Genomic DNA, 18,792 nt, shown 5'->3' with positions numbered 1-18,792 from the left:
TTGTTGAGTTTTCAGGATGAGCTAAACAAGAAAACGAATCTGTGCAGTAACACCAGCTACTGAACAACACATAGTGGCCGGTTCTTACAATTTAACCCTTTCAAGCCTTTTCCCTTTAGATAAATGCAAAGAATTAGTTTGGCACAGTATATAAGAAGCTATCTCATGCATTTAAGTGCTCTATATACGTTTGGTTTACACCAAACAAAGCTTTGGTAATATAACAGTGTCAGAAAGGTGTGGGTGGTATTTTTGTTTTTGCAACAGTAAAAAAAGATAGATAAATTAAAAATTCACAGTATAAAGAAATGTGTACAATTCTCAATATATTAATGCAGCAGAGCTTTTATCACTTAAATCTTAATGTATTGCAGCAGTCCAGTGTCCCTAGGGACAGCATAGTGACATCAACTCGATTTTATCAACAGATTATGACAGCGCTGCCGAGAAAGCTGCGAAAATAGAAACCGAAGTGAAACGATTGCATAACCTCATAATGGAGATCAATAACCAGAAACTGAAAACGCAACAGGACAAACTGCACAAGATCACCAAGGAAATAGACGAATGTTGTTCGGCTGTCACTAAAGCTCAGGTGGTGATCAAGACAGCGAGCAGGTGCGGCACAGCGCGGGGTCTCTGTAATTTATAACGTGCAGTTTAACAGTCACTTTTAATCGGTATTTTTCTGCTATAACAATATTTGCCTGTCACTAAAATACAATATTTCAGGATAAAGATTCAAAACAGCCCTTAATTGTCACACAGAGGAGCAGTTCAGATCTGAAGAGACTCATTACGGGGCACGTCAGGAAATAAAACGTGATATATCTTTTATGTTGGCTTAACAATATGTTGGGAATACTTAGAACAGTTGTCAAAACTGTTTCTGAAAGAACAATTTGAGTTGTTTAATGAGGCCTGTGTGCTAAGTGTTTAAGCCAACTTTGTTTTATTTGGAGAGCTCAGGGGTGTGAGGGTCCATTCATAAATCAGCATTTCCTCTTTGGTCATCAACAGCTGTTGAACCATCTTTAAAGTAAGATTGTGTTTCTGGATTATTTTATGTCCCATTTGCAACCACGTGAGCTGTGCAAACATCTCTGTACCCCTTCAGAAACCTGAAGAAATCTCAAGATGCCGTTCTGCGCACGGAGAAGGAAATTAAGAGTAACGAGGAAGAAATTAAAGGCTTAACAGAAGAGCTGACGATGCTGGAAGACAAAGCCACCGAGGTCATGAACGAGTGCAAGCAAGCTGAAGTGAGTGTCCTGTTCATTCAGTGGATTTCTTCATAGAGGACGCAGTCTGTGAAATGTAGATAATAGTTGTGGTTTGCATTAACTGATAGCATCTTCATTTATTTATTTTAAAAAAAGGCCGCCTTGCCATTTAAGCCTCACACTTGACAACACTGGTCTAAAGTATTGTTTTTCTCAGTTATTTTCTGCTCATCCTCCGAAAATTCACACGGGGCTAGAACAGCAAAGAAGATTCTTTTCTGTATCTTGTGATATATTGGGTGTGTTCACACAAAGTCAGTGGTTTTGATTAATCGTGAATCAAAGGTGACTTTTAAATGCAGATGCTGGGGAGAAAAAAAAATGGGCTAAAGCAGTCCTGGGAAGTGGTTTGGTCTCCAGGTAAAACCAGGCTGATGATTTATAGCCGTATAATACCCTAATTATATCCTTCTATTCTTACACAAATATTGTCGTACATCTGCAGAGGATGTTCCACCATGGTTGGCAATGGGAATGGTGTGGGGCTTTTTAATATTACCTGAATATATATCTTGACCTAATTTTCTGAAGCTAAGAAAAAACTTCAAGTTTCCCCCAATAAATTATTGGTTTTAAAACTCTTGTTTAAAAATAAACTTTATGCAGTTATGTGGGACTTTAGTTTGCCATCTGGATTTATGGATGAGTGTGGAAACAACCGAGACGGCTGAAATTCTTTAATATAAAGCTGTTTATTTGAAACTGTCCTTCTCCAAAACTGCCTTTTAGCTAAAAACATTCATATGTAGACTCGTTTAATCACATCTGGAATGAAAATAGAATCTGCAGCGTATTTTTAGTCATTCCAGAATTCTGAGACCAAGTTACAACAAGGTGTATTTGTTCACATCAGTGCTTGGGATGGCAGAGAGCAAGTTCTTTTTTAGAACCCAACAAAGTGGTAACATTGTTGTAGATTAATGCACTGTTTTTGTCACTCGTGTTTAGGAAAAGCTGCCGGCCGTTCAGGACGAGCAGCGCAGTTTACTCCAGGAGATTAAAGCTCTTAAAGAAGATGAACATGCGCTTCAGAAGGAAGCTCTTAATATTAAGCTTAAAATCGATCAACTTGATAGTCATATTTCTACACACCAGTCGAAGATTAAATACTGGCAAAAAGAGGTAAGGAAATTGTGTAGTTCCTTCAACTGCAACATCATAAAAGGTTCATGTGTTAACAAGTTAGAAAATGGAAAATCTGGGAGAAAATTCATATTGAGCTCACAGTTTATTGGTGTTTATTCTATAAAAACAACCCTAAAAAAGATGAGCTTTCAGTCTTTTAATTCCTCGTTTGCAAATAAGGTTATGGATGAATTATGAATTGAATTGTTTAGCATCTAGCTTTTCAAGTTTATATTTTATTTGTGAAAGAATGGTAGGTAGGATAACCATCACTGATATAACACTATGAGCAATGAGGGAAAATATGTAGGTCATAAATGGCAACCAAGAGACTTCTTGTGCCCCTTTGTACTTGCTACAAATGTTTTTAAAGGGTTGGCACCCTCAGAGGTGTGAAAAGTGGAGAGGAGTAGGATGCTGGTAACTAAAACTCAGGGAGGCCCACTCAGAGAAAAGGCCCCTTGGATGCCTGGAGCTCCTAAACTTACTTTAACCTTTTATTCTATGTCCTTTCTACTTTGTATTTGAATCTTGAATAGACCGGCAGGTGATCTCGCAGCGCACGGTGCCCTTTATAGCCCCGTTAACATGAGGATAAGGGGGGCAGCCACCCCACCAGCAAAGCTGCTGCCAGAGTCTCCTCAATCTTGAACACCCAAAGTATCAAGTATATAGCTGTTAAAGCTCTAGGGCATCAGGAGGGGCAATTTCCTCATTATTAACTGCTTTTGAATTTCAGATGTCCAAATTATCACTGCACTCCATAGAAGACAAACCAGCCGAAGAGCTTCCAGTGCTGAGTCCAGAAGAGCTCGAGGCCATCGAGGATCCCGACGCTATCACCAAACGGATTGCACTCCTGGAAGCCCAGTGCCATGAGCAGAAACCCAACCTTGGGGCCATTGCAGAATACAAGAAGAAGGTAAATTTAATTATCTTACAATAGTAGGATTCCTCTTTTTCATATATTGCCTGTTGGTGCAATAACATGGTACTCCCCTCATTTAGGGGACAAAGAAAATCTTTCTTCCAGGAGCTTATATTTGATTATTTTTCCTGCAGGAAGAGCTGTATTTGAAACGTGTGGCTGAGTTGGATGAAGTTACCAATGAGAGAGACAAGTTCCGACAAGCTTTTGAAGACCTGAGGAAACAAAGGCTGAATGAGTTCATGGCAGGATTTAACATCATAACAAATAAACTGAAGGAGAACTACCAGATGCTGACTTTGGGAGGGGATGCGGAACTGGAACTCGTGGACAGTCTGGATCCCTTCTCGGAGGGAATCACGTTTAGGTTTGTCAAAACACTTTATTATTGCTGTAATTCTTATTTATCGTGTTCCTTTATTAAACCTGCTTTTTAAGTAATTTTTTGTTGATTATCAGCAAACCAAGCCAAGCTCCCTTGGCAAAAATTGGCAAGATACTGACAGAAGCCACAACTTCTTTAGCATTGGGTAACAATGATTTATTTCTCCTGGAGAATGAATTAACTAAGAGCAGTTGGACTTTGCTGAAGTGATTTCTCAGGGTTTCTTCATTCCCAGATCATTTCACTTTGCCTGGGGAATTGTGTCAATCACACTGGGAAGTGGAGACCATTCAGCCATAAATGGTCCTAAGAGTATATTCGTTATTGAAGAGCAGAATAGCACTTTGGAAGGATGATAATTAAATTTAATAGCTGTTCTTAAGTGTAGCAGTTCCTACAGAAAACAGGAGAGTGTTTGAGTTCAGGCAAACCTCAGCTGCCCAGGTCGCTGCTGCACGCAGGGAGTTACTCCTTGGGGAACAGAAATAATCCCATTTGCTCCGTCTCTCCAGTCTTGCTTTGCACAACAAACTTATTTTCATCGAGAACAGAAATAAGTTACAAACTCCAATTTCTTTCAGTGTTCGGCCTCCAAAGAAAAGTTGGAAGAAGATATTTAACTTATCAGGAGGAGAGAAGACTCTCAGTTCGCTGGCTCTAGTTTTTGCTCTTCACCATTACAAGCCAACGCCACTTTATTTTATGGATGAGATTGACGCAGCACTTGACTTCAAAAATGTCTCTATTGTGGGATTTTACATATATGTAAGTATTGCACGGTACCTACCACAGTGAAATATTTCCAAGATATTTTCTCCTTTGCCAGAAGAGACAAAGCAGTAACACAGTTACTGTTTCCCGTAGGCTGCTCTGAGCTGTGGCTTTAGCAGTGTGGTGTTTTCTTAATGTCATACCTTTAAAAATCCCATCATCACCATATTGAAGTCAAGCAAACACTTACATTGCTGCAGTTCCGCTTGCTAATTTAAACTTAGAATTTTCAGAATGATCCCAAGTATAATTATGATTAACTACTTAAAATTAGGGAAAGGCTTTGAAAATCCCAGCCTGCAACTGTAGTTTTGAACTTTGCTCCAAATATGCCCGTGTTTTCCCAAAGGAGGGTCCAGTCCCCAGATGTGGTTGATTTTTGACTGTAGCGTAGACTAATGCTTAATCTCAAAACTTAGTATAGTTCAGCTCTTCAATGCAAATTATGGCTTAATATACAGTACATTGCAGCGCTTTCTGAAATACCCTGTGCTAACACAAATAACTTTTCTTTCAGGAGCAAACGAAAAACGCACAGTTTATCATCATCTCCCTGCGGAACAACATGTTTGAGATGGCTGACAGACTAATTGGAATTTTTAAGACTCACAATACCTCGAAAAGTGTGGCAATAAACCCCAAAGTTATTGCAGCTAAAGGACTGGCTGAGCAAAACACTCTGGGTGTCGTACCGCTCCAAAGTACAGCGGAATGAACTTCTCATTCATTCATTCTCATTCTCATTGCGGTTTACCTTCCTTTAATATATTTTTGTACTTGAGGTCTTTCTTTTTGGTTTGTGTATATTTGTTCTTGTTAAAATCAGCATCAATGAATTAGTCATTCTCATTATGTAGTCTATATAAATCTTGTATGGACCGAGTAAAAAAGTATCTTAAAAAAAGCACAGAAAAATCAACCAGGCCTGTGGTGGGCAATGTGAAAAACCACAATCCACAGTGACCCACCTCATGCTGTGTCACTTCAATCTTCCCAAAGTTCCTGCTGCAAAACAATGGGGCACTTGGAAGAAAATGAAGCGGCAAGGTAAGGGAGTGCAGTGCCTGCTGTTGGGAGACACGCTGCTCCATGCTTCGGCATCACAGGGAAGGTTCTGTGCCATAAAGAAACCAAGGTGTTAGCCAAGCCTACTGTAAGAATATATTTTATTTGTATGCAAGTTTATTAAAATATAGAGTGCATTATAAGTACAAGTACTAAACGTTTCAATCAGTAGTAAAGACATTTTATAATGTCATTTTAGTTTTCAAGACTACAGGTATATATAAACTCTAACAGTTTTTAAAAGTCAGGAAAATAAAAGGAAAGTAAATATCAAAGAGCCTCGCGTGGTAGCAGACAGACACTGGCACCAGGGTTGGAGAGCCTTAGGTGCCAAGTGACCGCCTTCTAAAGTCACTGCCCGGTGTTTAATCAATATGGCAATACTAAGATATCAATAATGTTATCAATGTCTTCATTTAGAAAGGTGTCAGCATGACATCTGCGGCCTGCCCTTGCTCTCAGCTCTCACTGCAGTCTGGCAGCAACAGGTATTTTGCAGGACCTCGCTAGTGCCTGCTGGTAGTAACGGGCACATTTTGGTTCGCACAAGGGTGTAAAGTACCAAGTAGCTAAAGGCTGGCCTCAGAATTCATCATTATTTAATCTTGTTTAAAAATAAAACAATATTACATACAAATAAAAAAAATAAAACCAGCCAGGAAATGCTGCTCTGCTAAAATATGCGATTGTTTTTATCGAGTCAAATACAATTAGACATGGCAAATACTCATATTTGGTGCTTTAGTGAATTGTAAGCTCACCTGTGTTCTGCTATCGTACCTGCAGCTCCCCAAGGCTGTCCCAGTACTCGCTGCAACCAGCCTGTTAGTAACTGGGGAGCAAAACTGGCTTTCAGTGGGGATTTCACTCCCCAGCGCAGTTCAGACTGGAGCATCACACCAGTAGTGAACAGTGTTAGTGATCTGTAACAAGGTCAAGATCTCTGTGCTGAAAAGGTAAATATAAATTTACATCTACATTCACCATCAAGTTGTTTTAACAGCTCTTGACATTGGAAATCCTGATACCACTGACTTCAGTCGGAGTTTTGCCACTTACTTCAGAATGTATCTACTTTCACTACACATTAAATAATTCAGCAAACAGGGCTCATTGTAGTCAGCAGTGAGAGCTCCGAGCCAGACTAAACAAACACCTGATTTGTGCACAGCTGGTGCTAAAAAAGTTATGCACTACTTCACCAGAAACCCTACAGATACTGCTCTGTAACAGGAGAGAACCATTTGAAACACACAACGTTATTCAAAACATGAAGTGATGTCATCCACTACTAACCAGGAGCAAACAAAACCACAGGGCCATGAATAAAGGCCACAGGTGTATTGGTTAAAATACATTGAGAGAAAGGTCAGTACAACACAAAATACCAAAAATGAAAAAAAAGTCAGTAGATATTTGAGGTGTTTTGACAAACAGGGTTCCAAATTACAATGAATAAACTGATTACACTCATCATGTGCAGACATTGTTTCAGAGTAGCTCCAGTTTAAACAAACACCCCTACATATCACATTGAGCAGAATCTTCGGTAAATCTTCCCAGTTAACTAAAAGTTACATAAGAGCAAATCGATACAATACAGAAAATAGAAGGATATGGAAATAGGAAGGAAAAGGGTAGAACTTTAGCAGCCCAGCTTTGAAGTAGAAAATTAAACAAAAAATCCTGGGGATTCCTACACTAACTTTTAATCCAATTGTTGATACAGTCAACGAAAAACAATTCTCCTGAAAAACTCCATCAGTAAATTAAATTTATGGGACAGCACATCCTCCATATTCTGCAAATAGGTGCAGAAATCTTGATAAATAAGCAGCAAGAACTCTGAAAAGTAAGTGGAAGTAGCTTTTATATCAAGTGCGAATACTGGTTTGTGAAAGGACACCACAGTTACCACTATGATGATTAAAAAAAGCAGCGGGACTGTGAAAGCATATACATCCTGGTGTTGTTCTTGAGACTCTCTCCCTTCCTTTCCGCTGCCTTGGTTGTGTAACTTCCTTTTTGGAATCAGTTTTATTTTTGGAGTGAGGATCTTGTTGATCTGCCTGATTTCAGTTTTAGACCACACATCTTTCAACAGGTGCTCAATCCTCGGATAAACCTCCATAGGTTTAAGATCCGGCAGTTGCTGCTGTTTCAAAGCTTTTATCCGTTGACGCAGATCATCCACCTTCTCAAGAAAAGCAAGCGGGGACTCTTCTTTTTGAATACATGTGTTCAGTGACATTAATTCCAGCTGTTCTTCCCTTATTTTTTTCAACTTCTCAATGAGAGGTTCATATTCATCCAAAATGTGAGCGTTAACTTCATCTAGCGTGGTCAGCAGAGCTTGTTTTTTGTGCTCCAAGGTGTCACTAAGCTTCTTAAAATACTGTACCACTGCTTTTTTATCATCCTGAACAACGTTTTCACACTGGGACTTCTGTTCTTTCAGCTTTTCCATAAGCAGACACACATTGGTCCAGTGTTTATCCGTCAGCTGCTCCACAAGTTTTCCAGAAGTCGCCTTTTCTTTCAGGAAGGCGCTTTGCAGGTCATCTATGGGGTGCCCGTTGTGTTTTCCTATGGTCAGGCAATGGCCACACACCAGCTTTTTATCCAGGACGCAGTAAACGTTCAGCGGTTGCCTGTAGTGTTCACTGCAGGTCGCAACATCGGAGGGATCCTCCTGCTGGTATTTTTCAATAATCGCTTTCAATGCAAAGTTAATAGGCAACGATTCGATCCCAGAGGTGGGAATTTCAACAATGCTCCTACACGTAGGACACTTGAGAGGAACTCTCAGGGGTCTCCAAATGGAAAAGTTGCTCGAGAGCTGGATAACGCCTTCCAGACAATTCCTACAGAATGTGTGGGAACAGGGCAGAACGCGGGGATCCTCAAATATGCTATAGCAAATGGAACACGTTAATTCTTCCTCAAAGTGATGCATGTCCTACAAAAGAAGAACAAAAAGAAAAAACGGTTTAATCTCTTTTTACAATCAACACATTTTAAATCATTTTATTAACCTAAGCGCCCCTAATGACCGGTAAACTAACCCACATTGGCGGTTCATTGCTAAGGGAAAAAAGACAAAAAAGGAATGAAAGTGAGCAATGGTTCAAAGATTTCAGCAAATTATGACCTGTACTTATGATTACAGTTGATAAGATATATCCAACGTCTGCCTTCAAAAGCAAGGGAAAACAGCAATCTGCTACTGGATATTTTTTACAGTGGGAAACCGTAGAAGAGAGGGATAAAAGTTAAAACTCAAGTTTCTAAATAACCAAAGAATTATCATCATTTTTCTCCCACTAGGAGTAACATCTTCAACATAAAAATAGAACAATAAGTACAGAAACTTTTTCCCATCTCCTAACCTCTGAAATGTTACTTTTGTAATATAAATAGTCATTAGAGTATCAGGCAGTCACATTTCCTAAAAGTCGTCTCTAGGCCCTGGCACAAATGAGAGTCTAACTCAATGGCCCTTAAATATGTCACCACTAACCCTATTTAGATTTGTGGGGCTATTCCTGGGTTACTTTAAGCACATAACTAAAAACCTTTCATTTTCCATTCTTTGTAACGTTGCCTTGGGTTTTTTTGCCAGCTTAGTGAAATCACGCTGTAAAGTCACAAGTAACAATAAGCCTTATGTCAGATTGCATAATAAATCATCTGTTTTTCCTTTTGGTAAGAAAATAGGAAAATGCGTATGAACTTTCCCTCTCTTTGTGTTACGTTTTTCCTGTCCCCCAGTTCTAGTTGACCCCGTAGACTTTGCTACCCTGCAAAAAGAAATTGGCCAAGCATTTGGTAGCAAAGACTCAGTTTAGGGTCTAAATCTGAAACCAAGAACACGCAGCTGGGCTAACGCAGCTGCACAAAGTGCGACGGAACCCTCCTCTGATCCAGCCAGGACAACAACAAGCTCTGATGTGTTTAAGGAGGTTATTGTAGTCAGATGTGCCCTCCTCATCTGTTTAATGCAGTAACACATTTTTGCATCCATTCATCAGCATTTCTCATTGACACCGAGATTAACACATTTCGATTAAGCTAATTTACCAAAAAGGAACCAAATTGTTAATGATACTTTCCTTTGAAAACCAAAAAAATTAATTGCATTTGAAATCATGAAAACCACAAAAGCTTAAATTCCTCACTAACTGATAAACAATTTACAATAAATAAATGAAGCAGTATTGTTGCAAAAGGCACAGAGCTGAGCTGAGGGATGTCAGGAAGGAAATAACTGCGACCCTGGCTCTTTGAGAGTTAAATCAGCTCTGACCAAGGAAACCTGTTCTGGTACAGAAATCAGTGGGGCTTATCTCACTTTATTGAGCTGGGCTGCTACACCCTAAAGCGAAAGTGGTTGACTCTGCAAGTCTGATCAGACTCTTCTGCCTTACAAAACCAGACTGACAAATAATAATAACAAAACAAACCAACCCACAACCAATCAAAAGATGCCAAACAAACATTCAAACTAATCTGTCACCCAAAACATCCAGTTCAATTCAAGCAGGTATTTGTACGTTATTAAGTCAACTTTATATTGAAAACATATTGTAATTAATTCAGTTTTTAAAAAATTCTAACACACTTTAGGTCATTTTTTTCAGCTAATTAATACAAAGCATTGATTCACTTATTTGAGCTCCACTTTTTCAAAAGACCTTAGCAACAGTTGAAAAAAAATCTACTAAAGGGAGACATAATTCTTAAGAACAACCCTTTAAAAGAAGAATGATGAAGTGTGTTAGCATTGATAATTAACTAATGTATTTCCTAGTTAAAGAGAATTAATACCAAGTACTAGAGACATTTAGCAAAAGACATTGACAACACTTTGACACTAAATTTGCCTCTGTACTGCACTGCTCTTACTGAAGACCATGAGGTATTTCTCTTTTTACTGGGGAGCCACAGACCTTTAGTTTTCAGCTTTTCCGATCAGCCACTGTGGCAACAGCAGGTTCTTTAGGTCTATGATCTGTAATCTTTAGGTCTGTGTGTTAATACTCACATTTGTAAGTGATGTCCCAGACACCGAACCTACAGAAATGTGCCAGCAATGAAAAGAAGCAAAACAGCAAATCTACTCCACTATCTAGATGAATTTTTTTTTTTTGAGAATTAAATTAATTCTCATAGGAAATACATTTGAAAGTTTTATATATATACACAAACATATATCGAGTTATTGTGAATTTTGGGAATGTCACTTCCACCTAAAAAAGCTGGTTTTGCTCATGGTTAGAAAAGAAAGAATCCTTAATAAGTACCCTCAATTCAATGTTTTCCTTCTTTTATATATATATGGAATTAATACAGTTTAAAAAAACCCTGTTTAAAGTCACTATTTTTCCCTAAATCTAGGGCTGCAGTTTTCTTCAAAAGAACTCTTTCAGGAGGGAAATTTTCTTTACAAAGAACATATGTCTGGCTTATTTGAGCTACGTAAAGATAAAACTAATCTTCAAAAATTTGTTATAACTGTAAAGTAGTTGCTGCTACCCTAAAAAACAAAGGAGCAACTTTATAAAACTTTTCTTAGGTCTGTTACGGATCACCTTAAACTGTGCAGGAGTAACCCCGGCCTAGGCAGGCAGGGCCTGCCCAGGTCCAAGCCCGGAGGCCTGGCTCACGTCGTAACCCACGCAGCCGCCAAGCAGAGGGACAGAAATTCCAACTGTCATACAAACGTGTCGCTCTGTTTCCCATGCAGCTGAAGAATTTATAAAGGGACAGGGGTTTTGGGGTAGCAAGCAGCTCTGGAAAGCAGGCAGGGGCAGGAGGGGGTCCCTGCTCCAGCAGCAGCTGCCCAGACACCTCCAGGAGAAACGGCATTTAATTTATTATCCACCAATTTCCAAACAGTATTTAGAACACTGATGTTGATGTTCGCTATAGGCCCGCTGAGCAATAACTATTCCAGAGTTGTGCCACGGAAGCAAAAAGTAGAAATCCTAAAATTCAGTTTCATCCAGCAATAGCTTACATGTGAACAACAGTGGAAATAAATCAGAAACAGAGAAGCCGGGAACACCACCAAAAAAAAAACCCAACCCAACGTCACAGAGTTAAGCAAAAAGTTTTCCGGTGGGGGGGGGGGGGTGAAGAAAAAAGCAGGAAAGTGGTAAATGCTTTTCCTTAAATGTTTCAAACACGTGTGGTAGCAAATACATGTGTGTAGAGACATATTTATCATGAGTCACTCAGTATAAGTAAATTACAAACTAGAAGGTATTTTAAAATTCAAAAGGGTAATTGCGCCAGTAACAGAGTGAGCTTCAGAAATCTTCTAGCAATGAAAGCCGCACTAAGCAGCTGTGATTTTATCCTCTAATCAGTGATACTGTAGACAAGGTGAAAACATGTAATACAGCACATCTGGATTACAGTTTATCTGCCAGAGCTTTCCGTTAGGCAGATCAAAGTCAAATATTCCTTGATAATGCTGCATTCCTCACCTAGCAATCAGGACACTGCTCGGGCAGCTAATTAGCAAGATGTTGTTTACAAACAGTTATATCTGGAATACCGCGTATGTGTTTAGGTAGATAACTAACTGCTTTATAGCAAAAGGCAGCTGTGGCAAGCTCAAACACCCCATTCTATCCTGGAGAATTTTAAAAGGTGAATTTGGCATGGGATAATGGTTGTGACAGCCTAACCGGAGAGTTCCGAAGGGCTGCCAGGGAGGAAAATGGGATCTGCCCTCTCCTGAAGGACACTGTAACACTCGACTTTCCAACACCACACCGCATTTCACTAAATCACATCAGAAATGCCGTCTCCCCATCCCACAGTGGTCTCTGAAGTCCTGTAGCACTAGCACAGAAGCTTACATTGTGCAAAAATAAGAGATCAAATGGTATTACGGGCAGTGTTTTCCATTTATAAAACACCTTCATGGTAAAGGGTGACAGAACTTCTCATTAAAACCCCAGAAGGCTGAAGTGCAGCTCTGGAATTTGTCAGTGCATCAAAAGGAATGGAGCTTGCTACACAGCTGCTGGGTTGGGTGGTTGGCACCAGAAATCACAAAACAGCTCGACCTTAAACCTTTCTGTTCCAGCCCGTTTCAGCTGTTCTGCCACAAATACCCCATGCCCAGCCACAGCAATCCTCAGCCAGGGATGTTGTGCCCCAGTCCCTATTCCTGCCACTGCACCGGCACCACCACCCCAGACTTTTATACTGTTTTTTCAATAACCCAAAAGGACACGAAAACAGCTAAAAAGTCTGTCTGGTCTCCCTGTCAAGCTGACCTGACATGTCCCCTCCTGTATATCCCTCCCCTGGCTCCTTGTCTGCTACCACGAGAAGCTGCTAAATTAACATACGCTGTGATTAAGTTCCAAAAGACGTACCCATCATTAACCAATCGACATGATCAGTGCTTTCTGACCACCTGCAAAACCAGGGAATATTTCTCAAGTTTTAGATCCTTCTGCACGACAAGAGGGAGATGGAAGATTAAGTAACTATTGTTTAGAAGCAGAGTGTTTAGTTTACCTTTAACTAATAATTAATAGACGTATTAGAAGTAAGAAACTGAACAGTTATAACTAACATCATCAGTTATTTCTTAGTATAGATGTATGTCAACGTTTTCAGATATTGTAATGCACACATAATATGTGAACATAAGGAACACAAGAGCATCCAGTCTGTGGAGCACTGATGGAGGATGATCCCCAGAGCTCCCCAGCGCTGATAACATAAAGAATTGACTCTGTTGTTCGGTTTACTTCTCCGTTTTTACCACAAGAAATTACACAAGTTACCACACACCCAAACCCCAACTACGCCGCTTTATCCTTTCCGCACTCTCACTCTGTTGCTGAGACTCGCTCTCCATCCCTTCTCTCTTGAACTCTGTCAAAACTTGCAGTCTTGAGCGTTTATTTTTCTCTGAGTCTAAGGCTCGAAGGAGCAGAACCACTTTACCTGTCACCCAGCCACTTTGCCAACTCCTACCGAGGAACCACGCCTGTATTACTAACTAAAGGAAGGAATGGACGCTAACACCAAAAGCTTGTTAAACTACAGACAGACGCTGTGAGGGAAGCGGTCAGGTATGTGGCACCTGAGCCCCGCCCCAGCACCGACACGCGTCCCGGTGGCAGCGGGACGAGCTGCGGCAGCCCCGGGCTGACTGGAGGAACGCGCTGGCTGCCCGGCCGGTTTCACCTCAGAAGGGCCCTGCGAGCTCCGCGCCCTCACACAAAACACCTCCCGGCGGGACACCGGCCGCCCCGCTCCCACAGCCACCCACCCCGTCACCTACCTGGGCGCTCCGGCCGCCGCCACCGCGTCCCCCGGGGCCGCTACCGCGCTCTCCTCACGGGGAGCGGGCGGCTCCTCACACCGAGGCCGCCGCCACCTTCAAACCGCCGGCGCGCGCCCCGCCGCTCGCCGCACCCCGCGCATGCGCGCGCGGACCAACGGCCGCGCCGGTCGAAAGTAAACGGGCGGCGGGGCGGGGCGTTCAAACCGTTAACGGCCGCTCCGGGAGGCGCTTCCCCGCGGTGGGTGGCTCCACGGGTTCGAGTCTCGGCTGCTCCCGAAACGGTGCAACCCGAGCGACGCTGACGGATCGAGTCCCGCAGCTCCGCGGACGGACAGACGGACGGACGGCGCTTCTCCTTCTGCTCCCTGCAGCGATCATAAACCCACCTGCAGCTTAAAGCAAAGAGGGTTTGTGTATCATACACTCGACGGGATTTTTCAAGGTAAGGACAGACCCATGGCACAAAAGAGGGAATTTGCTAATCAGAAATGACACACCTAATGGCATCATCATCAGTAATTAAATGCAAGGGATTAATGAAATTAAAGTGGAACCACGCTGGTAGACACCTGGGTTTTCTTTTCTGCAATTACCATAATCAATCTCTCACCAAACTGATTCAGAGCCTGAGGAGAAACCAAGAGACAGAAAAACTTCTGACATCTGCCAACTAATCACAGAAATAAAAATAAATAAATGCAAGTGGTAATGTTCAATTTCACCCGCTTTAGTTACTGAACACAGTTATTTGAAGTGAAGCAGAACTGCTACTGCCATGCATTAAAATTGGGTTATTATAATGAAAAATAGTTGACCTTCTTGCTAAGCAAAAACCCTAATTGCAGTAGAAATGTAATGGGTGGTCACTGACAGTGGTTTAGTGACACCTGTGACACTGGTAAATCTCACTATTTTAGGAGTAAAGTACCCAACGTTGTGTAGACTTTTCTCATACTCCATATTTTTCTATATTTATTCACAGTTCAAACTACAATAAACTAAAACTATAAAAGTTACTCTCAGATGTCACTTTAAATGAATTACACTTTTTCAAATTCACTGTAAATGTTGTAATGCAAATCTTAATACATCGTTATTCAAAAGCTGCCTAAACATCTGTCTTAAGACTGGTTTTAGAGGACCTTTTGCAAATATCTGGGAAACATTAGGAATTATGTTTCAAATAATAAACAACTTCCAAGCTCTGTTTAGCTGATAGAATCAGTTTATAATACAAGAGATCAATCCCAGCTCAATGTAGTGTGAAGTTGTTATAATACAAGTCTTACATAGTAGTGCTTTCTATCCCCGTAGTTCCACTTATGGCAGCAGATGCTTCAATCTAAGTGCAACCTGCTCAAAGCAAACACGTTTTTCTAAGAAAATGTACATTTTTCAACTCCCTGTGTTGCTGATTTTCATTACCAAAAATAAGTTGGCTGTTGATTACTTTTACTACCTGAAACTAATTACAGTTTCTAATACATGTTCTTTATGATCATGCCTCTGCATATATTAACTTTCAACACCGTCCCCATGGAGGGTAAATGGATAAATTTATTCTTATTTTCGCTACTAAACTGGCCATGGGAGAAAGATTAAAAACACACACATTTTCTATGTAAATAATCAGTACATCTTACACTGTTAATTTTATAGGAATTTGGGGTAAACTGCTGTAATTCCCCCTTTACTTTCTACTACCTTTACGTTTAATCCTTTCAAGCCAGAAGAGTGTTTTAGTTGGACTCACCAGGTTTTAAAAAGTAGTTTGTTCTGTCAAAACCATTCTTCAAAGCAGGCTTATCAACTAACTAGCTGAAAACTAACCCCAAAATCACTGTTTTTCAGAGACCAGATCCACTGCCTGGAGGATTGTGCCACATATTGGGTCATTGTACCTGACAGGTCATTACTAAACCACCCGCTGTGGGTATAATCAAGATATGGGAGCACATTTCATAAAAAGAGATGGACATAATGTGTGCATTCAGTGACAGAGCACTAATCCACTTTCTATTACAGAAATATCATCTCAAACGTTTTATTTACTGTTTGGACACAAAAAAGGTAACATTAAGCCAGATATACAGGTCTTCTCATCCAGTTTATTCTGCCCGATTTGTAGAAGAGGCTGCAACCACGTGGATGTTCCGTTGTTAGCGTTACGTTAACAGTATGACAGCGGCAAATCTTTGCAAATGAAATGGTGGGAATAAGTATCTTGTAGCAGAATTCTGCATCTGGCAGCAATCGCAATGGCCAACACAATGGGCCAGTGTTCCATCTGCACAGCTGCCAGTCCGCAGTGCCAGAGCCATTCTGAAAACATTCACTTATGAGACACCCCCTAACTGCATTCGCAGGGTCTGGTGGAATAATAACCTGCTAAAAGATGTTTCTGTAATTTAAATCAGGTGACATATGAAAATTACAACAAGAACTACATTTTGAAGACGCTTGGCTAGTGCAAAATACGTATCCCCCAAGTCTAACAACATAGAAATAGCAACATGGATATCATTTGTGTCTCGGTAAAAATCAACTAACCTGGAACCCACTTCAGAGGTTCACGCCATTAAATAGAGAAATGCAGATCTCTTTTTACACAATTCTAGACAGCTATCAGGTGGCAAAACACACAAACTCACACTGGATAAAAAATGAAACTATCATACAGCCAAAATAAACATGTAAGCAGGTCAAGGTTTGTAACTGAATGTATTATTAGAACAAGCGATAGAGAAAATGCAACATTTTAGGTGAGGAAAACCTTCTCCAGGTCCATGATACAACCAACCTGCTAACTGAGGCTGTGATTCCCCACTAAAGTCTGATTGCTGGCTGCACACCCTTGGTTCATTAGAAAGACCTTGTCAAAGGTAATAGAAAAATGAAGGTGAGTTGTGTGGTGTGAGTGAAAGAGTCCAAATCTGTGACCAGATTCCAAACACCTTAAATGAGAAAGAGGTACATTTGTCATATAGTTAAGGGTGGGAAAAAAAAAAGGCTTGTAAGAAAGGAATCACACAGTACGATAAAGAAAGATTTTACTATTACAATATTGCTCAGGCAAGAGTTTTACCCATGATAGCCAGGCACAGAATCCCCTGGATACACAGCCAGCCACTTAGCAGTGACAGAGCACTCAAATTTTTGCCTTAACACCAAACCAATTACTATAGTTATCAATTCCTCTTCTCCTTTCAATGTATTTGAGATAACCATATTTTTCAGACGAGTCCATAGCTGCCCATGGTATCGCACCACTTCCCCAAGATCGTAAACCTATAAATCTGTCTGGTGTTTCTTGAAAGACTTCTCCAGCTCAACAATACTCTGACTTAACTGGTGGTGGATGGGAACACATTGATAGTTTACTCTGGGATCTATACTAAGTGCACTGCAACAATAGAGACCTCCTAGTACAGCACAGTGTCTGAAAGAGTCCAAACAGCAAAGGCACTACTGGGACTAATTCTGTTTCTGCAGTACGTGCACTACATAAGAAGTTATAATCCTTTCCCCTCAAGATTTAAGGAAAAAGCTACAGAGGCAAGAAACCAAATGCAGGAGCTTTTTGACAATAATTTACAATATAAATAGCTGATGTTCAGAGTAAGAACGTATGTTGGTTTATACCCAGATTATTTTTATGTACATAACTAAGAAGTCAAGATGAAGTGATATTTAATCTGAAAAACTACCATTTTAGGAATGATATACCTGCTTCATCCCATGATCTGGTATTGCTGATATGAAATCTGACTACTTCTCATCAAATTAGAAAGCTGTGTGACGCATTTACCAATAGCTGGCGCTTAAAGCTTCCCGCATTTGTTGTTTTCTAGTATTGTAATAGTAGCTTTCAGTGTTGTTTTGGAGCACACTAAAGTAGCAGAATAAACACAGCACCCTCACTTCAAGGGATTTACAAGCAAAACATGGGAATTTCTTCATTGAAATTAAGTTTCCAGTCATTTTTCTGTAGGTATTGAAGCAACATTAACTCTTCCAATTAATTTTGCGTGCCTTCTGAGGTTTACTTTGGCAGTAGCCAAAACTTACTGCTAGGAAGAGTTTGTAAACTTTACACATTTTCTGCTACTAAGTTTCCTTTCATAAAGTCTATTTGATCCAGATGCAGGACTTGGGTAATTGTTTCCAGTCTTGGGACCAGCATTCCTGCCAGGAATTCGGTGCCATGCAGAGCTGAGGCAACGTTTATAGCTCCAAGTGGCAAAGAGTCTACAATATGAAGGCATTCAAAAGTAATTTGGTAATTTATACGACATACTGTAATATAGAGATTACTTTGCTTTCTACTTGAAAGAAATCATCAGGTTCTCTTGCTCAAGGCTGAATTGTCTCAGCCAGCACTTTGTTTTACCTGAAACCCTTTTAAGTTGATCGGTATCTTAACACACTATCCAGAAATAGTGATTTTTGAGGCAGACTGGACTGTTCCACTACCAAAACAAAGTAAACTTACTGGGAATGCTCGTGATCCAGCAGAAGACGCGGTTCCATGAAGACAGACCAAGGTATTTCTCTGGTGGAGGCTCCACACGTCCAGCAACCGGCTCTCCTGTTTTGAAAGGCCTCACAAATCCACTTCCAGTAGTGGGAGAGAAAGAAACAGGGTCAACTTCTCCCAAGCTCTCCCTTTTGTTTCCAAATACTGCTCTTCCCCCCACAGAACTACTCCTAAGTCAGCCCATCCAACCCTAACGTCCTAAAATTCCAGGGCAGCTGCTCCTTGGAATAAAAGTCCTACCTGGAGTAGTTTATACTACCGGATTAACTTTTGTCCTTTTAATATTTTAAAGGTATTTTTCTAGATATCTCTGCTACCTTAAGCTCAGCTGCAAAGTTAATTCTCTATGTCAAAATACCGAAAAAGTAGATTAACATACAA

General features: G+C 40.5%; 2 protein-coding genes across 5 annotated transcripts in view; one reads left to right on the top strand and one right to left on the bottom strand.

Annotated features, from left to right (window-relative positions):
- Window positions 1–5,700, top strand: part of SMC4 (structural maintenance of chromosomes 4) — a 32,986-nt gene extending 27,286 nt beyond the window's left edge. For all 4 annotated transcript variants that reach the window (XM_065844990.2, XM_065844988.2, XM_065844989.2 and 1 more), the window contains exons 18-24: window positions 429–618; window positions 1,118–1,262; window positions 2,232–2,405; window positions 3,148–3,330; window positions 3,471–3,703; window positions 4,303–4,486; window positions 5,010–5,700. In XM_065844990.2, the coding sequence (XP_065701062.1) occupies window positions 429–618; window positions 1,118–1,262; window positions 2,232–2,405; window positions 3,148–3,330; window positions 3,471–3,703; window positions 4,303–4,486; window positions 5,010–5,207 (1,307 nt within the window). In that variant the 3' untranslated portion in view covers window positions 5,208–5,700. The remainder of the gene's footprint in view (window positions 1–428; window positions 619–1,117; window positions 1,263–2,231; window positions 2,406–3,147; window positions 3,331–3,470; window positions 3,704–4,302; window positions 4,487–5,009) is intronic.
- TRIM59 (tripartite motif containing 59) lies at window positions 1,957–14,005 on the bottom strand. The gene is made up of 2 exons (XM_065844992.2): window positions 13,872–14,005; window positions 1,957–8,516 (listed from the first exon to the last, which is right to left on the bottom strand). The coding sequence occupies exon 2, from the start codon at window positions 8,511–8,513 to the stop codon at window positions 7,287–7,289; it is 1,227 nt and encodes a 408-aa protein (XP_065701064.1). The 5' UTR covers window positions 8,514–8,516; window positions 13,872–14,005; the 3' UTR covers window positions 1,957–7,286.
- Window positions 14,006–18,792: the final 4,787 nt, after the last annotated feature.

The sequence above is a fragment of the Patagioenas fasciata genome, chromosome 9 (assembly GCF_037038585.1).
Source record: "Patagioenas fasciata isolate bPatFas1 chromosome 9, bPatFas1.hap1, whole genome shotgun sequence".
In the NCBI taxonomy this organism is placed as follows: domain Eukaryota; kingdom Metazoa; phylum Chordata; class Aves; order Columbiformes; family Columbidae; genus Patagioenas; species Patagioenas fasciata.
Note: the sequence above shows the minus strand (reverse complement) of the source record. Positions and strands in the feature narration are given on the sequence as shown.

What these genes read in the sequence shown, in the direction of transcription:
- TRIM59 (XM_065844992.2), bottom strand. Translation starts at nt 8,513, where the DNA reads ATGCATCACTTTGAGGAAGAATTAACGTGTTCCATTTGCTATAGCATA.